Genomic DNA, 18,614 nt, shown 5'->3' with positions numbered 1-18,614 from the left:
ATTATAATTATTGAGACTAATTAGTAATTGTTTTGATCCAAACACATTTTCACACACATTTTCAACGATCACAATCCAATTCCACATACTACATCCACGTTAATATCATGACCACACGTTAGTAAGCCGGCGTGACGCAAGTCCCCTCCTACAAAAAAAAGTTAGGGTTGACTACATTTTGTAATACAGGACTGTTTAAGAGCGGCTATTATTGTCGCTACTGTCCATAACATAGAGAAATGTTCTTCTGCTACCTCAATGTATAAGTCAAGTTCCAAAGTTCCAAATTTTTATAATTTTTAAACTAAACTTTTGAATCAGAAACAATGTATGAAATATCAGCACGAACGCATAAAGTTGACTCAGGACTCCTGAAAAATAAACTTTATGTGACCTTACTCATTGCTAGTGACTTTGCCGTTTTAGCAAGTGTTAGGTTAGCAGAATCAGCTGAACGACGAAAGTTATCATGCAAACCAAAAGAATAGTTTAAAGACGATTATATTTTACGTGCTGCCGGAAACTTCTTTTTTTTTCAGCCACAACAATTACACAGAAATTCAATTATCTAATCGGTACTGCCGCTTCGACGTAAACATGTTAGTACAGGGTTTTTGTAGGGAATTTTTAATTTTGAAAAGTTCTGTGAATTCCTAAAAAATTCTGAAATAATCCTGAAAGAGTTCCGAATATTTCTTAACTTTTTTCATAATTTTTCTAAATTAAAATCCCAAAAATAGGCCTTGCGTTAGGAGAGATGAAGACGCTTTTGGAGTGTAATAATTATCAAAAATGTTAAAAAAAAAAGTAATTTTAGATTTATACAAACATGTTACATTAGTAAATTGTCTATTTTTAAACAATAAATCTAATTGCTGCAAGCTCAAAATTGGCTTTTTATTTTTTTTAAATTCTTACTTCAGAAACTCATGCACTGCATATGAAATCTATTCTACATCTAGGCTAAATTACACATTAGTTCGCGGTAAATATTTTACAATATTCACTTAATTTATTGAAGCAGCAATCGTGTTAGTCTGTATTGAAAAGTACGACTCAAGGTGGCGTCACAGTCATTCGTTTTCATTCCGTTTTGCCTCCGTGTACGTGACAGTAGTCATTTCAAACAATGTGCTCTACTGCATGAAATGTCAACTGTCATGTACACGGAGGCAAAACGGAATGAAAACGGATGACTGTGAATTCAGACTCAGACTTAGTATAAAAATATCATCTAATTAAGAAACACAGAATCATTCCACAGAAATTGTAACCCAGATTCGAACTCAACGCCGTTTGCTATCGTTGAGTGGAATAATTATCCCTAAAATAGAGTTACAACGCTCGGTTTGGAATTTGTATACAGTGGGAGGAAGCTACATTTTGCAAACGGTTACAATCCCTTTGATATCATTCCACATGCGGTATTACGTAAATGTCTTACGTAAATTGGTAATGCATATGGATTGTAATTGTGACTTCAAATTCTACGTCGCCTAAAACCGAAATAATTTCTCTTTTCCAAAGATTTTCTATGGAATAATTTAGTTAACCTCGATTCGAATCAGTCTTTAATGTTAAGATTTTGGTGGATGTTTTTGTAGAAATTGAATGAGTTCAAGGGAATTTGTTTAAAAGAAAAAAAGAATAAATTTTCAGCAAAATAAAACACCGCAATAACAAACGCCTAAATTCTTTACAGTTTTCGATCCACACTTACAATATGTTTTGAATAAGCCCGGAGCACCATTAAAACTCTACGTAAACGGATATCCATATTTCAAGCATGACATACAAAATGAACGCACTTACTGGCGATGTTTCAAATCCAACAAGGCCGAACGGTATGCTTTTATCAATGTGTTTGGAATGTAACAAGAAGTCAAAATATTTTTGTTTTCTCAATTTAACAGTTGCAAAGCTCGAGTAATAACGAACTTGGACGGATCATTGTTTAAAATTCAAAACTGGCAACACAACCATTCGTTGGTGGTGCCGAAAAAATTTCGCAAGAAATTTTCGATACTGGATAATAATCCGTTGGCCTGAGATGAATATTCCTATAAAACGTGTTATTGTAAAGCGTCCCATTTTGCGAACAAATACAAATGAAAAAGAAAATTATTAAAATTACAAGCCTTTTCGTTAAAATGAATGCATAGAGGCGATTCTACATTTTTTTTTGCGGTTTGGTCTGCGCAACATAAATATTCCAACTATTTCATTTTAAAATCAAATTTTCAATTAAATTTTTTTTATTTTAATTTCATTTTTCAACTTCTATTTTATCAGGAAATAACGGACCGAATTACGATTATGTGGAAACAAACATCCTGCCAAAATATGAATATATTATAACAAACAGGTCGGGCAGATATAAACTATTTGTCGATGGTATACCATACAACAGACATGATTCGCAAAAAGATCGAATATATTGGCGTTGTTCGTATGCGTACAAAACGGATCGGTAGGTGGCATCACATTATTATATAACCGCAAACATTATTCTATTTGTAAATTGTGTTTACATAACGTGAAATTGTTTTGTTTGTGTTTTGTAGCTGTGCCGCACGCGTCGTTACAAGTCTTGATGGTAAAATCAACAAAGTTTTAGAATCGAAACATAATCACTTATCGAACCGGAATTAGATTACAGCCTCTGTGTCACATCACGTATAAAAATTGTAACCTTTTCTGTGAAAAGTTTAATACGAAAAAAAAGGAAACAAAATAAAGGAACGAAAAAAAAACTCTTCACACAAAGCCTTTTTATGTGTTCAAGCAGATTTTACATTGATTCGATTTGTATATAAATATATATTCATCGAGACAGTAAAATTTCTAGAATAAATACGAGTTTCTGCCTGTTTGACCTTCTATATGCCACTGTAATTTAATTTCAAATAATAAATTTGCTTTTAAGCAGAAAATCATCCACTGTGTACAAAGGAAACATTCAATTTTGATTGCTGCTATACTCGCATACAAATACTTTAGAGTCGTTCAGCGCAAATTATCGTTTGAGCATTTAGCCAATCAAACGCTGGATGCAAAAAAGGATTTTTTCTATGAGGTACAGCTTTACCAATTCCACAATAGCTTTGTTAGCATTTCTGATCTGATCCCAAGAAAATATTCAACGAAGAAAGACTTGAAGGTGTGACATCCATTTTAAATTACGCTTCAGCAGATTGTAACAAAATCTCCGCACATTTCTCTCTGCACTGATAAAAAAAATTCGTCAACATACATCCAGTATGTATGAAATGGCTGGCAGACAGTTTCGTTTCTGCCTTACTTCGGATATGTATATTCCAACGTCTGGCAAGTATATCGTACATGTTCGATGTACAAACATACGAGTGACACGGATAGTCACGAGCAGTACGTATGACTATACGTCGGACATGTACGATATACATGTCAGACGTTGGATATACATGTCAGACGTTGGATATACATGTCAGACGTTGAAATATACATATCCGAAGTAAGGCAGAAATGAAGCTGTCTGCCATCCATTTCATACATACTGGACGTAAATTTTTTTATCAGTGTGGCAATGTACGAGAGTATCTGTTCCTGGAGTCGCCGAAACGTTACGATTACTTGTACTTGTATCTCTAATCCGTATCCAATAATAAATTTTTGTTCTCCAATTTAATTTGACCTAAAGAAACATTTCGCCGAAAAGATTTCATTTTACTAATAAAATCCCATTTATAGGCCATCGATTCGAATACCTGATCAACAGTAAAGGACGCAGTTTTCAACTGTATGTGGATGGAATGCCATACATCAAGCATGATGTCCAAAATTCGAGAACATACTGGAGGTGTTCCAAGTCCAAGAAAGGAGGGTAAATATCATTTTAGTAAAAAACGTTAAAGTCCAACGAAAATTGGAGAAAGGATCTTAATTGAAAAAGATTTTTTTTTAAATTCTCGTAGATGCAAAGCACGAGTTATAACGAATGCAGAGGGTAAAGTTACGCGCATTGTGATATCAGAACATAATCATCCGACGGAAGAGGCTCAGAAGGTTAAAAAATCAAACTAAGACAGCACAAATTTTGGATATGTAAAAGCAGTTGTTGACTTGAAATAAATTATGATAAAAGTTGTGTCAAATATTTACATTTTCAATTGATGAACGCACGATAAACGTATTGAACAGTGAAATGTTTTGCGTGGAATTTTTGTTGTAATTAAACTATTAAGCTTAAAGTTTAATCCGCACTTCACTCCGTTTACTCGCCCTTTACGCTACAACAATGAAAAAAGAGACAGAGAAAGCAATTTTCATTGTTTTTTAAAAAACGGAGTGAAGTGCATATTAAGCCATAAGCTTTAACATTCTTACGACCAAGATTATTATTTTCACTTCTGAGACAAATTTACGTCATATAGTGTTCCAGTTCGAATTTCGAACAGCTTTTAAAAATGAATGCCGTGGGTATGCAGCTGACAAAAACAAAACAACAACGGACAAAGCGAAATTTTTCTTCGAGGTATTAACAACTGTGATTCAGCGGCGTCCATTTTTGAAAGCTGTTCGAAATTCAAACTGGAACTGGAAGCTTTCTTAAATGTGTCTGTAAATGTTTGATGCTTTCATGCGGACCTTCTGAAGTTGAATATCATTGATGGTCTCTTGCATATTTCACACAAAAAACAATAGATTATTGTGGCATCCATCAAAGAAGCAAAATAAATTTTCTAAACAATTTTCTTTCATCTCGTTTTCCTATTTTTGGCTTCACAACTCAGGGGATATGAAATGCATTTTCGGATGTAGTTTGTTTAAAAAGTGGCAATGGAGTCCACCTTGATCCTTGGGTTTAATTAATTTGTATATATCAAAATTCATAGATGGAGCGTGCCTAATCAGTGTACGAGTAATCCTCTTAAATGTTTGTTCAAGCGAAGCAGTGAATTTATATTGAATCAGATAAATCAAGACTTTAGAGACTCCTTCGTCACAATTAATGTCTTATAGTTCGAAATAGTTGTTGATGCCACTGAATGATAAATGCTTTTTTTGGGCACTAGATATGACGCGCCGCAGGCCTGGTAAAACAATGTCAAACTTGTGCCTAAAAAATTGTCTATCATCGATTTGCATACAACGCTTTTCTCAATAATACCAACGAAACGTCTACTATTCTTCACTGGGTTAAGACAAGAATGTCATCAATGTAATACAAGTTTGACACTCCACATGCCTCTTGCGTTAAGTAATTTTTGGGTCTACATAAAGGTTTACAATAGTTCATGTGTTCGTTGAGGCTCTTCTAACAAGACTTCTATTTTATTGATCCATGTATGTTCAAAGAACGAAATTTATTATCGCTAAATGAATGTACTGTATTGATTAAACCACTCAAAAAAAATAAAACAATGAACTTTGCCGTTACATTTATAGCATAGTGTCAGTCAGTGGATTCGTTTCCGTATTCCACTTCTTCAGTCGTTGTTAATTCCATTCATGTAAAGTTTGTTGAACGAATTTTAATGGCATGTCAATTGTTTCACAGAAAATACTTCCGATGCCGCTGTAGAAGAAACAATAGAAACGATAGTGGATCCAGAGACGGAAACCGATACCGACAATAAATCTTCCGTTATTTATATTAGTAGTTTAAAAGGTGGCTTTCAGTTATGCCTAGACGGATATCCGTTTACAAGGCACCGGAATCGGGACGATACCACGTATTGGCGATGTGTACAGTTCAAGCCGTTGGGGTGAGTTTATGACCAATTTTCGAAATATTTTCCTTTCTTATAAACACAATTTCACCTAATCAACAGTTGCAAAGCCAGAGTACGTACCAAAGTTTACGGTAAAAGGTTAGAAATAGTACAGCGTGAACATAATCACACAATTCTAACGGAACGGCGTAAGAAAGGTGTACTAAAAGCGATGATGGCGGAAAAGAAAAGCAAAATTGCTGAAAGTGATAACAGTGATAGTAGAATTAACACGTAATATAGTCTGCAATAATATTGGACATTGGTATGATTATATGTCACATCATCATCATTTTCTAAAAGAGATACTCTGTCCTTCGATTATAGTTAAAGTCATACAATTCTCAATTACACGAAAAATGGTTTGTCCGTTTCAACTGTAAATGGATCTGAAGCTGTGCGTGATGAGAGATCGTCGAGATCCAATGTAGTGTGTTTAAGTGCTGGTCGCCCAGGTTTTCGGTTGATAAATGAAATATGAAACGCCCTTGGTTGTTTATAAAAATTGTTGTAAAGGGGGAATTTTTAGTGGAAAAATTGCAAGATATTCAGTTCAAACGAAATTTCAGTTCCGTTCAACGATTTCGAAAAAGTTACCCTTTCAGCGGACGTTGATGGTCATCTGTCATTGACAACGATTACAAAGATTTACTCAGATCCAAAGATGTCGTAGACTCGATTTTTAACCGATTGAGCTAGCTGACATTCTTCATACTGTAGTGTAGTAGTACAACTACTGCTATTAGTGACATGTCTGATATATGTGAAAGGTTAAACAGCCAAACCATGTAAACTCAATTGAATTCCATTTAACTTTCCATTTCCTTCGGTTCCGACAACAAAACATACATTTTTTGAAACCACTAAATAGCAAAGTATCTCCTTGTTAGTACATATGTAACATTAATCAGTGCATGGATAAAACGACAAAAACGTTAAATTCCATTATTCTGACAACGAATTACGCGAATAAATTTTAATCAAACTTTGGATGTGATATTCTGGTTGAAAAAACATTTTTCTTATAACTTTATGTGGGCGACTGTTGCATTTCACCGGGAAAATTGAATGTTCCACAATGTGCAACACACATACGCTTCAATTTGGTTTCAAAAGAATTTCTGTTATTTCATAAAACACTCTTTGAAACGGAAAATAGCAGACAACCGTAAAACAATAAACAAATGTACGTCTCTAGTGTTTGCTCTTAACACTTTTGTCTTACGATATAATGGTTATTACCTCATACACATTGTATATAACTTTGTGACACAGTGAATAAGCCATTGAACGAGTCAATATTGATAAGAATCATGGATAGAAATAAGTGAAATGTACAGCGAAATGTTTGCAATCTTACAAGTTGGAGTGGTTTTGTTTCAAATTGAAATTTTAATTTATAATTCATCGACGAAACATCAGCATGTTGATGAATGCAACATTAAACGGCTATGCCAAAAGAAGCAGTTTATTGTAATGAATAAAGAGATTTTAATTTATAGAATTGTGTTTCAAATCTTAGCTGAATTGTCTCGCGACAGGTCAAATTCAGCTCATGCAATCCGATTCACCTCTAGTACTAAACTTGGCTATAGATCGAAATTAACCGGATCTGTTACTGTAGATGACGTATTTATGGTTAAATCTCTATTCAGATGAACTTTCAATCTGAAGTCATGTTGAACCTGTAATAGATCTGTATAAAATCAGTCAAAAACACTCAAAAGAGTAAAAGTGACGCAAGTCCCTGTGCATACTTCCAAAACAACTGATATCGCTGGAGGTGACGCATTCTGCGCTTGTACGCAAAAACTGTAACAGCAAAAATTTGACCAAAGAAATTCTAGAAACAAAATTTTACCAAAAAAATTTTGCGTCACAAAGTGGCAGATGGTTCGGACGTATTAGGACATATTCTTGCCTATTTTAAAAAATGTCTTAAAAGTACTTTCCTCAACATCTGCCACTTGTGATGCAAAATTTTTTTGGTAAAATTTTGTTTCTAGAATTTCTTTGGTAAAATTTTTGCTGTTACAGTTTTTGCGTACAAGCGCAGAATGCGTCACCTCCAGCGATATCAGTTGTTTTGGAAGTATGTACAGGGACTTGCGTCACTTTTACTCTTTTGAGTGTTTTTGACTGATATCAGTTCTTTTGGAAGAATTAGTAGATTGAAAAAATGTAAAAAATTTAAAAAATTTTGAAAAATTTGAAAAATTTGAAATTTTTTGAAAAATTTAAAAAATTTTGAAAAATTTAAAAATTTTTTAAAAATTTAAAAAGTTTTAAAAAATTTAAAAAGATTTGAAAAATTTGAAAAATTTTAAAAAATGTAAAAATGTAAAAAATTTAAAAAAATTTAAAAATTTTAAAAATTTTAAAAATTTTTAAAAATTTTAAAAATACTAAATTTAGGGAAAAAAATTGAGGCGAGCAGAGCTTACCAAATACCAAAAGCGAACAAATTTGTTCTACCATACCCATCCACACATACACTTAAAGGTGTTCTTATATGGGGCTAACTTCGAGGAGCCCTAGCTCCGAAACGAGGCCGGTTCCCCCCAATTTTTTTGTTCTGGAATGTCTTAGAATGACGACTAGAATCTACTCCCAAAATTTCAACAAAATCTAAAGAAGACTTTAGAAGATAGGAAACACGGACGGACGGACGGACTAACAAAGTAACGTAGGATTTTTTCATTTCGTTTAAAGTACTGAAATTGACCAAAATGTATGGAAATGGGGCTTCTTGGAAGATTTTTTGCGTGGCCAAATTTTAAGCTGCAAGAACGTGTGATAGCTCGTTGAACTCGTACGGACGCCTAGTTTTTTTTAATGGTAATTTGGAGTCATTTGTCTTTGAATTGTAGAACTTCAATATTTGCTGTATATATGGTTCTGCAGTCTACGACAAAAAAATTTTTTTTTAATTTTTTCTAGTAATAGGACTTGCGTCACGGGCGCTATGCTAACGCGCGCCCATGATTAAAGCCTTTTTTTTAACCCGTCAAACCAATAAGTGCAACATAAATCTGCAACATCTGCAAATCCGGCTACATCTGATGCCAATTTCGATCTATAACTGTGTTCTCCATAAGACGAATATAAAATTCTGTACACTCTGTTTTGCTGACTTATTGTTTCGAATACATCAACAGCTTTTAATTGCAGTGGCTGGTAAAGCAGGTTTGTAAATGAGAAAAATCTTTTTGAAGAGAAATAATTCACTTGACATTGGAAGCAGTGAAAATCGACAAAATTTTCAAACCATTCGATTTCCTATATCTCCACTACATTACCGATCTCCCTGTGTGTTTGTGTCACCACCCTTTCACCGTTAATGTACCAATCTAATCAAAAACTCTCATTCCAGATGTTACACAAAAAGATACGACAAACGTGACACCAGCCGCTACGAATCTCACCAACAATGCCGATTCACAGTATTCATATACAAGAAAAGGGCTGCTGATCTGCAACGGTTATGCTTATTCAAAGACAATCATGAATGGTCGCGAAAACACCATACATTGGCGGTGTGCTGATTTCAAGAAATATCGATGCAAATCGTGTCTGAAAACTGTGGGCAAACAATTGATTACAATTAAAGCGGAACACACGCATGCACCGAGAAAGCTTAAGGCATTCAGTGCTAAAGTGTGGACAGACGACGTTCATCTGTAATCAAAAGTGAAATTCTTTGTAACGATTTAATTTTAATAAAAACTTTCTGAAAATCAAAATAATTATTTCTTTGATCCATTCATTGGCATACGTTTCAACGCTTATAGCGACTGTTAAGAGTAGCACTCTAGTACAAAATGTATTTAGAGCTCACAGGTCGGTGACTCGCGGGTGCCCTCAGGACCCCAGTCTCTTCCACCGAATACCACAATCAAATTCGAAACGTGAATTAGCATACACCATACTGTTGCTGAAGTAGAATTTTGTAGTTTTCCGATTGAATGATTACTCTGATTTAATCGAATATTTCAATGCCATTAAACAAATCTGAAAATTTACTGTTTCAGCTCGTAGAAGTATGCGACGAATTGTGTTACCAAACAAAAAGCCTTTGCATCAAACGATCAAATCGACCCCACGCAAATTGGAACAAACCATTTTTGTCCAGCCGAAAGCAGAAAACGATGATAAACAACTGTTCATTAATCCAGAGAACGTGATTAAATCATTGGACAATGGTCATGCATTGGTTATGGTATTTAGCACAATATGCTTTAATCATTGAGTCGACTTATGAATTGTTCGACTACTTTCAGTTGAAGAGAACTCGTGTCAAGGGATTTTGCGTTGAATGTATCAAGAAGAGTGGAGACCCTGCCTACAAGAAAACTATGACCAAAATTATAACCTACTGTCCACTGTGTCCGGTAAGTTTTCATAATTTAGATGCTTTGTTGCTTGCTATGACTTCATGTGTTAAACAGGGTGGCAACTGGATATGCGCAACATGTTTCGATATTGTCCATAATGTGGAAGAGTATTTGCTGCCTTAGTGGATGCAATGCGGCAGAAAACTTTACGGAATATAATAAACATAATGTGCTGTGTGACGGGTCTTTTTTTACCACGAGACACAGCCATTATTTTCATTGATTGTTTTCGCAATGTTTTCCTCTTATAATTTTGTACGAAATTTTCATTTGAATTTTTTTCCCATTTGAACAATAAACGATAATTATTGAAACAGATTTGGCTTAGTTTTGACGTCAATTTATATTCTTTTCCACAACGAGTGGAGCACTGATACAGAGGAGGTGAGTATTATCCAAAAGAGTGAGAGGTTTGGCTGGGAACAGTGGTAATCCACACAATAATTTACAAGTCATGCTGCTAGGTATGTATGTACAATTATGGCAACACGTTTTTTCAATGCCACATTTTACTTACCGCTATCACTTATATCAAGTCAAATCAATCAATGAATCATTTAATCAGTCAACCCTATTCCCCGAGTGAGGCATTGCGTTGTTTCAACTGTGCTCTCAGATAGAAATTGGATATTATTTTCTTATTTTAAATTTGATCGATTCGATCAATGGGTTCGAAGTTTAGGGAAATTAATTCTTGCATCAATTTAAATTGGCTTACCTATTATTACAGATCACCAGTCATCTCCACTCAAAATCCATTTCCACTAATAAAACCTTGAAGCCGTGACGTGACCATGATCTTTTGCGGAATCACAGTTTGATTTCAATTTTGACAGACGGGTCCTCTTGTCTCAAAGAGCCCAATATCCTACTCGTTTCTGTTGGATATGACGCTAAACACCACACGTTATTACTGTCGGCAACTAAAACGACAGCTCAGGCTTGATTTCCACTTACCAAAAAAGTACTCCGTGTGAGAGTCAAAATTGAATTTTTTCAATTTTTGCTTTGTTTACTTGACAGTTCACTTTCACACGGCTAGTACTTTTTGTTGAGTGTAAACCATCCTTAACTTAAGTCAAGATAAATTTTCTCTCTTTGTTGATGTGGTTTGTTTTCGTCGTTTTATTCGTTCCACATACATTCCATCATATATAACAGTAGCGTCTCCCTTTTTTTGATTCCTTTACACATACGAGTGACTCTCTTTACGTTGCTTTACATTTAAGTTAAGTTAACAATTTAATGCAAAATCACTGAAAAAAAGCAATGGACACGGATGTAATTAGACATTTCACACTTTTGTTACCCTATGTTTCGAATTATATTGCCTCCATGACAATTGATTTTATTTAACAGACTAGCTTTGCAAACCATTTTCTCTAGGGTACACATTACGATAAGCATAAACGTTGCCGAAAGCACTAATATCTCGAGTAAATTATCAAATGGTTGAACAGATTATGATGCGATTATAACGTTTCCGTATGTTGCATTGTGGGGGGAAGCTACATTTTAATTGAAACAGAAATTCCACTTAAATTTTTAATTTTCCAGTTTATTTTCTTGTCAATGCATTTCAGTAATTTTCGTCGTTTTTTATCACACAGAGCTGAAAGCATTTTAACATTAGGTTTTTGTTTCTCATTACATACAATTGGTTTTTTTTTGGGTTTTTTAATAATAATTTTTGGTTTGTTTTTTTTTTCTTCCTTTTTGTTTCGTTTGTATTTTTTTGTTTACGCAAATTGTACATTCTTAAATGTAATTCTTTTTACTTTTTTATACCAAGTTTTCTTTTACCTTTTATTTACAAAAAAAGCTAATTAATTTAGTTTGATATACACAATTGTTTTAGTTTATTATATAGTTGAAATATATTTTTTTTGGTTGCTTTTTGTCCTTTAGCTCTACGCATTATTTACATTTATCGTTTAGTTTACAAAACAATTTTTTTGTCTCTTTATTTTATTTTATTTATTTATTTTCTTAAATCGGAAGTTCTTGCTTGAATTACAAATACATTTTCTGTACATGATACATTGTAATACTTTTAGGGCTAATAAATCATCATCTAACACAAAAAATAAAATTGAATCGACAGTGCAGCATAATGGTAAGAAGTTAAAATCTCTAAACCAATCTGTTTTCAAAGATTTTGGCTTCATTCCATTAAGTGGCTTTGCGGTTGTCAAATAAGGTGATGGTCAGTGGTCACTAGAATTTGTTGCATTAGGGTCTTAAACAAAATCCTTGCAGTTTAAACAGATATTAGAAATTCGAAATATTGACTGGTCAGGCACGCCGGAGTTGCCGAAGAAAATTTCAGTTGGATTATTTAACCCTTATTTTTGCACCAGTTTAGATTCTCTGCTGGGTGTGTCAAACTCAGAGCATGGGCTGGGCCCAGATCCAGTATTAACGAACGTATTGTTTTCCATTTTAGTGTAGTACTGTGGCATAGATTTCAAATTGTCACGTTATCAGAGACTGATGTGCATTAGAAAAATGAAAAGAAAATTAAGCTTCAAAGACACATGTTCCGAACTAAAGAGAAGGCTCAGTATAACATTTTATAATACTTCCAGATGGTTGACTTTACGCTAGAAGAAGTACCTTCAAAGTACAAAGTACCTACAACAGTTTATACCAGGGCATATTCCTAGAAAACGTTTTCTGAAATTTTCTAGATTTTTCTACAATCTCTAGGCGCTTCTACGATTAGTTGACAAATTCTACAATTTTTGAAAGAAAAAAAGAAATTGGACGAAATTACAGAGTTTTATGGATCTAGAAAATTCTATAAACTACAAATTCTTCAACATTCTAAAATTTAATTTTTTTTGCAGAATTTGCAGAAACTTGAGAATTTGTGGTCTGTGAAATCCAAAACTTCGAAAACTTACTAGAATTTTCAGGAACTTCGAAACAGATATCTATAAAATAGGTCCTAATCTTATTACAGTTTTCCTGAAATGTGAATTCAATGGAAGAACAGCCTTCGACAAACTATCGTACAGAAATCTGTGCCAAACATCTGTATTGTGCTTCCACACTTGTTTTATTTTATTTTTTTCGTCTCAGCTGAAAATTACAAATAAAAAATCCCATTAAGCAACAATGAACGAATATAAGAAGCTTAATGGAAATGCGAATTTATTTTTGTCATAGCTGATGCCAAACATAATTCGCTTCATTCACACAACATGGCATATTATAGCCGAGCTGGAGATAGATGGGTGTGTCATGTTTGTGTGTGCTCGGGACAATGTGACACCCCGAACAGCATATATTCATCCCACTATTTATCTGAAAAAAATGTGTTAGACGTTCCCTGTTATGTACACTTTTGTTTAAAAGTTTCGATCACTCGATCAAATTTGTTTTTTTTTCAGTAGACTGTTAAAAATTGTGTACCACAGCGAAATTTGTTGCTTCTTGTGAAGGTATTTTTCTTTGAAGTGATTTCTTTGTGACACATAAACCAATGTTGTTGTTATTGTGACAACCACAGTTCATCGAACCATATAAATAGTAAAATGGTGTCCCAATAAGAGAAAATAAATTTCTTGGTGACATTACTTAAAATACAATTTCTATAACAATAAATTCCTTCTTTCGATTCCATTTTTGATTACAAATTGATTTTCACCAAACGAAAAGTATATAATCTCCTTATTCCCCTCCGTTAATATTAAGCCAGTTTTTTTTGTTCTTTTATTTTCTTATGTTTTAAATTTGTTTTACGGCGCGAATACGACTAGCGATTAAAATACTAGTTAATTTACACGTTTAAATGAAAGTCGCTAACGTCGTCAGTTTTTCTCTTTTTTTCATTTAATTTACTTCCAAGATTCAAATCCACAAAAAATATCGTCCGCAACTGAAAATTAGCGACTTGAACCAACGTCCAGGACATTTATTTAATTCGTTAATTTTCAATGTCGCCAATCAAATGGATTCAATTTTTATCAATCTAACCCTCTTTACTACTACTATCAATTGTGCATTCAATTTCAAAAGATTAGGAATGCCAGTTTTTGAGCAAAAGATGATGTTCTACACCATGGTAAAATTATGATGGTGGACTCGACTTAAAATTAGCGCTATCATGGTATGGTCGACTATTATTTAACTATAAAATAGATTGTGGTCCGTGGCTCAGAAATTTGATAATAATCGATAAGTGTACTGCCATATATGAATGAGTGATATATACGACAAAGTTTAATATTCATGGGACAAAATCAGTGTTGCTAACACTGATTTTAAGCTAGTTGCATGTCAAAATTGTAGGAGATGATTGTGTAGCGCTGCGCTACATAGTAACATACAATTTTGACATGGAACTAGCTTAAAATCAGTATTACCAGCACATGTTCTTTTAGCATACCTCTCCTTCATATATGGTTCTGCACTGATCCTACACAAGAACTAAATCGATTAGTTATAGTTATGGTACGTAAATTGAGCTCGGACCTCAACTGTCAGATCATTTTCTTCAAATGTGATAAAATAGCTGCAATGAAGTATATATAAGAAACTTGTACCGACACTCGTGTACGTGCGCGTCTGCTATATACTTCATTGAAGCAACAATCTACTATTACCGCTAGTGTTGAACTATTTTATCGGTCGAAATATCCCACAATAAAATTAATCCCAAATTAAACGTATAAAAATGGAAGGTCACGATCATTAGTGTAGAACAATCTTTCTCTCACAATAACACATTCCAAATCTAATTAAAATTTTAGTCATGGTTAAAATTCTTCATAGAATTTGCTTTCGTTACAACAACTGCTACCGTATCATCTGGATTATCATTGTCAGAAGCTTTCGAATTTAATTTCGCCGGAATTTCGGTCATACAATAAAGAAACATTTGTAGCGATGACACCTACGTTGTACTAATCTTTTGTGTTAGGAGTTTCTTATGTAGCATTTGCAATGTCTTACGCTGCAAACCATTGCATTTAATTTTGAAAGACTTCCTCCAAAGCTCACTTTTGGTGCCTTGCCTTGCTTTGGCCAAAAATCTTCTATTGTCAAACAAAAAAAAAACATTTTTAAATCGAGAACATGGAGTCGTTCCGGGTACATACACTCGCTACTTTTTCGATCTTCATTCGAAAACGTTTCCAACACAATTGGTCTCACTTGAATTTTCTTCGTTATCAACGCTAAGGTGACTGCATTGCACATTGTTAATATTGACAACGCATGTGGATGTACTGCACATTGTGTTGGATATGCGTTCAATCAAATGGTAAAAAGAGTTTTTTTGTGTAGGGTACGGACCCCAGTATTCGGCATAGTTTAGAATATCGGCCATCTATTGTTTAGAACAATGAAACCCAATGAAACCCATTGTTGTGGCCGATATTCTAAACTATGCCGAATACTGGGGTCCGTACCCTATGTGGAAAGAGCTTTTGTCTCTTAAAATTATTTTGTTTCTATTTACGACAGAACATTCCACAACTGCATTTGCAAACAAACACGGATATTAGATGCTTCTTTTCACATGTACCTTAGACAATTATCTCGTCTAAATAGATCCCACTAGGTAGAACTGGCTGTAAAATTTATTTTGCGTGACAAAGAAGAGGAATTCTCTGGAGAAAAGCCTCAGTAAATTAGCTACACTGGGAGAGTAATTATTTTCGCTTTAAGGGTAGTGAAAACACAAAATGTTGCAGTTTCATTTGATTTTCCCATGTAACTACTCGCAGTTACATAAATATGATTTTTGAGCATGAATTAAGGCTCTCGGAACAGTCTGTAGGTCAAACTAAATTTGGCGAAATTAACCATTCAAAAGAATAAAATTGAAATTTCGTGCAAATAACAAATGCTATGAGATGAAGCAATTAGAACTAGGACTAGGTATTCGCTCATTACTAATTTTCCGAGGGCGAATTGAATTTATTTACAAATGAGTGTCAGTGACAGACGTTATTTCTCTACATGAAGACCTTGGCTATTTGTTACAAATTTTTCTGTACCGATCCGTTGAAAATTTTTATTCAAAGAGTCAAATCGCAAACACGTGAACCTGTTTTACGTACAATGTGAAACGACCCATCTACTTAACCAAGTAAACATCAATTCGATTCTTTGAAGGTGATTTAAAAAAAAAATTTGTCGGGGTTCGTGTCACCAGTTCTTCGGTACAAAACCTGCAAAAATTTAATTGAATTGAAGCTACTCTCGCTTTACTTTGGACCGTAAAAATACAAAGCGAATGAGTTGTCACTAGCTCAGATTGACGCACGAAATGTCGCCGAATTGCATTAAAATTGGTTCACGGATTTTGCGACATCACTCCTAATCCGGTAATGTTTCATCTAACGTCCAATGAATATATATGTAGAGAGAGAGATAGAGAGAGAGAGTCTGTTCGCGCTGTGACAATTATTTTATAACTTAATGTAGATATATGTACGTAAGATGTCGCTCTAATTGATGAATTGTCTTACAAATGAAGTGTAAGGAAATGAAATTGAAATAAAAAAAATTTTTCTTGCATTTCCTACCATTAGTAAACAGTTCGTATAAAATGTTGCTTAAAGATTTTTGTTTGTTTGTTTCACAAATGAATGAGTCCGCAGTATCTGAGGGGGTTATATAAATGTATGTTTGATATACATGTAAAAGTGTGATGAATAAATATTATATTCTCCATCATCCACACTAAGTTTATTATTTATTTTTTTCTGTTTTTCATTTTTCTGTTTTTCTTTCTCGACCTAAATAAATTAATTTATTTTTGCTTTTGTTTAGTGCACACACATTAACCATAAGAACATTTATGTATAATAATTAGCTACATTAAACACAACTCTCCGGACCGGGCAACGTATCGGTGATAATGTGATTCCTACTTTGTCTATTCTTATTGTTCATAGTCGATGAATTGTTGACCCGTTGCATTTGAATCATTTGATTGGAATTACTTAGACTAAAATCAATGTTATTGGTCACATAATCCGATCCGGACAATCGATTATACTCATCCGATGGATTGCATACGCTGCCGTTGTTTTTCGATCGCAGTTCGACATTCGCCTGGAGATCAACGGCGGCCGAATTTTTGAGTCTATAGTCCAGTGTGTTTCGATCGAAATTCAAGTATTCGGGACGATGTGTTGGCAATGACGGTAACGTGTTCGTGTTTTGTGCATTCGATGTTTGCATGGTTGGTATGAGCTGATGGTGATCGGTAGTGTTGGCGAGTAGTTTCGGTCCGATGGAATCGTATATGTTAGAGGCCTGCGAAGTGGAGGACAAGGTAAGACTTTTGTTCATTGACGCATTTTTTCCATCATTATTGCGACGTAGTGAGGATGCATGACTGGATGGAGTTAGTTTGTGGTCGTTGTAATCTTGGGATGCGTACACCGGTGAGCCCTAGAATTTGACGGAAGATTTAGATATTCGTCTCGATATAATGAGCTGTGGTGAAAACTTACATAGTTCGGTGCTGTGTAATTTGATTTTGACAGAAATAATGCATCTGGACGATGAACAGCCGGTGACGAACCCAGTCCTTGGGAATCAGTTTCACAATCTGTTATGAAATGAAAAATTAAAAATTGATGAATTGAAAAGACATTCGTAGGTCACACTTATGGTGGGAACTCACTTTTTTGAGCACTCAATATATCCGGTTGCTTTTCAACTCCTTTCAATGTGTATGCAACAACGAATCGCTGTTGACCGGTTCCCATATCCAAAGGTGCTGTCACAGTCATATCCATTCCTATTCCAATGAGAAAGGAATTCATTTACCAAATTTTCATTTTCATTTTCACTGTCGTCACTCACCCAAATGTTTGTCTTTATCGTCGCATGCACTTCGCTGTGTAGGATCACGTTTTCGTCGAATAGCAAGTACAACAACCAGCAGTACACCGATGCCGAGTGTCAGTAAAGTTCCTGTCAGTAGGGCTGCCAGCGGTAATATTGACAGACCGACACCACCATCTGATTTAAAATGAAAATCGAAAATATTGGTCAGCATCGAGGAAACATTTCAATTGGATGGTATTAGTCAAGCTATGTTCTATAAGTGAGCCTAACTAAGTCATTAATGCAACCTCTTCATACCAATTCAAAATAACTTCCAAATATAACCTAACCAATTAACCCACCTAATCGACTGTAGCTAGAATTTAGTTCAACTTTAATATTGTGTCGTTGTTTGCACATATATATTAAGACAATACACGGAAACCAACCAACCATCATGAGAGTGACATTAATAATAATGACCGGGTTTGCTGTTGCACGAATTTGTACAGCTTCTATGGCAACCCGAACTAATATACCGTCCTTCCTTTCGACTCGGTGCAGCTTTTCAAAACCATACGCTGTGTAACAATTGAATTTAGACAATATTTTTAAAATTTCTATTGTGGCATTGCTCGCTCTCAAAGCTCCATTCATACCGAAACTATATAAA

The 18,614-nt window shown here is 34.4% G+C and overlaps 2 protein-coding genes across 7 annotated transcripts in view; one reads left to right on the top strand and one right to left on the bottom strand.

Moving 5' to 3' along the window:
* LOC119069220 (modifier of mdg4) overlaps window positions 1-10,303 on the top strand; it is a 67,511-nt gene extending 57,208 nt beyond the window's left edge. The window contains exons 4-6 of one of the 6 annotated variants that reach the window (XR_005086284.1): window positions 5,540-5,747; window positions 5,814-6,183; window positions 6,453-7,252. Coding sequence is in view for 5 of the 6 variants with exons in the window: in XM_037173204.1 (XP_037029099.1) it covers window positions 5,540-5,747; window positions 5,814-5,991 (386 nt within the window). In the remaining variant the exon portion in view is untranslated. Of the gene's footprint in view, window positions 1-1,702; window positions 1,845-1,913; window positions 2,065-2,292; window positions 2,471-2,564; window positions 2,761-3,729; window positions 3,863-3,953; window positions 4,134-5,539; window positions 5,748-5,813; window positions 7,253-9,784; window positions 9,973-10,033; window positions 10,145-10,201 lie in introns of those variants that run through there. The other 5 variants (XM_037173207.1, XM_037173204.1, XM_037173238.1 and 2 more) reach the window with 5 other exon arrangements.
* A 1,384-nt stretch (window positions 10,304-11,687) lies between these two features.
* Window positions 11,688-18,614, bottom strand: part of LOC119069177 — a 329,111-nt gene continuing 322,184 nt past the window's right edge. The window contains exons 17-20 of the mRNA XM_037173104.1: window positions 17,978-18,136; window positions 17,796-17,912; window positions 17,623-17,720; window positions 11,688-17,560 (exon numbers count right to left, since the gene is read on the bottom strand). Coding sequence (XP_037028999.1) covers window positions 16,982-17,560; window positions 17,623-17,720; window positions 17,796-17,912; window positions 17,978-18,136 — 953 coding nt within the window. The 3' untranslated portion in view covers window positions 11,688-16,981. The remainder of the gene's footprint in view (window positions 17,561-17,622; window positions 17,721-17,795; window positions 17,913-17,977; window positions 18,137-18,614) is intronic.

Source organism: Bradysia coprophila (genome assembly GCF_014529535.1).
Source record: "Bradysia coprophila strain Holo2 chromosome X unlocalized genomic scaffold, BU_Bcop_v1 contig_26, whole genome shotgun sequence".
Lineage (NCBI taxonomy): Eukaryota > Metazoa > Arthropoda > Insecta > Diptera > Sciaridae > Bradysia > Bradysia coprophila.
Note: the sequence above shows the minus strand (reverse complement) of the source record. Positions and strands in the feature narration are given on the sequence as shown.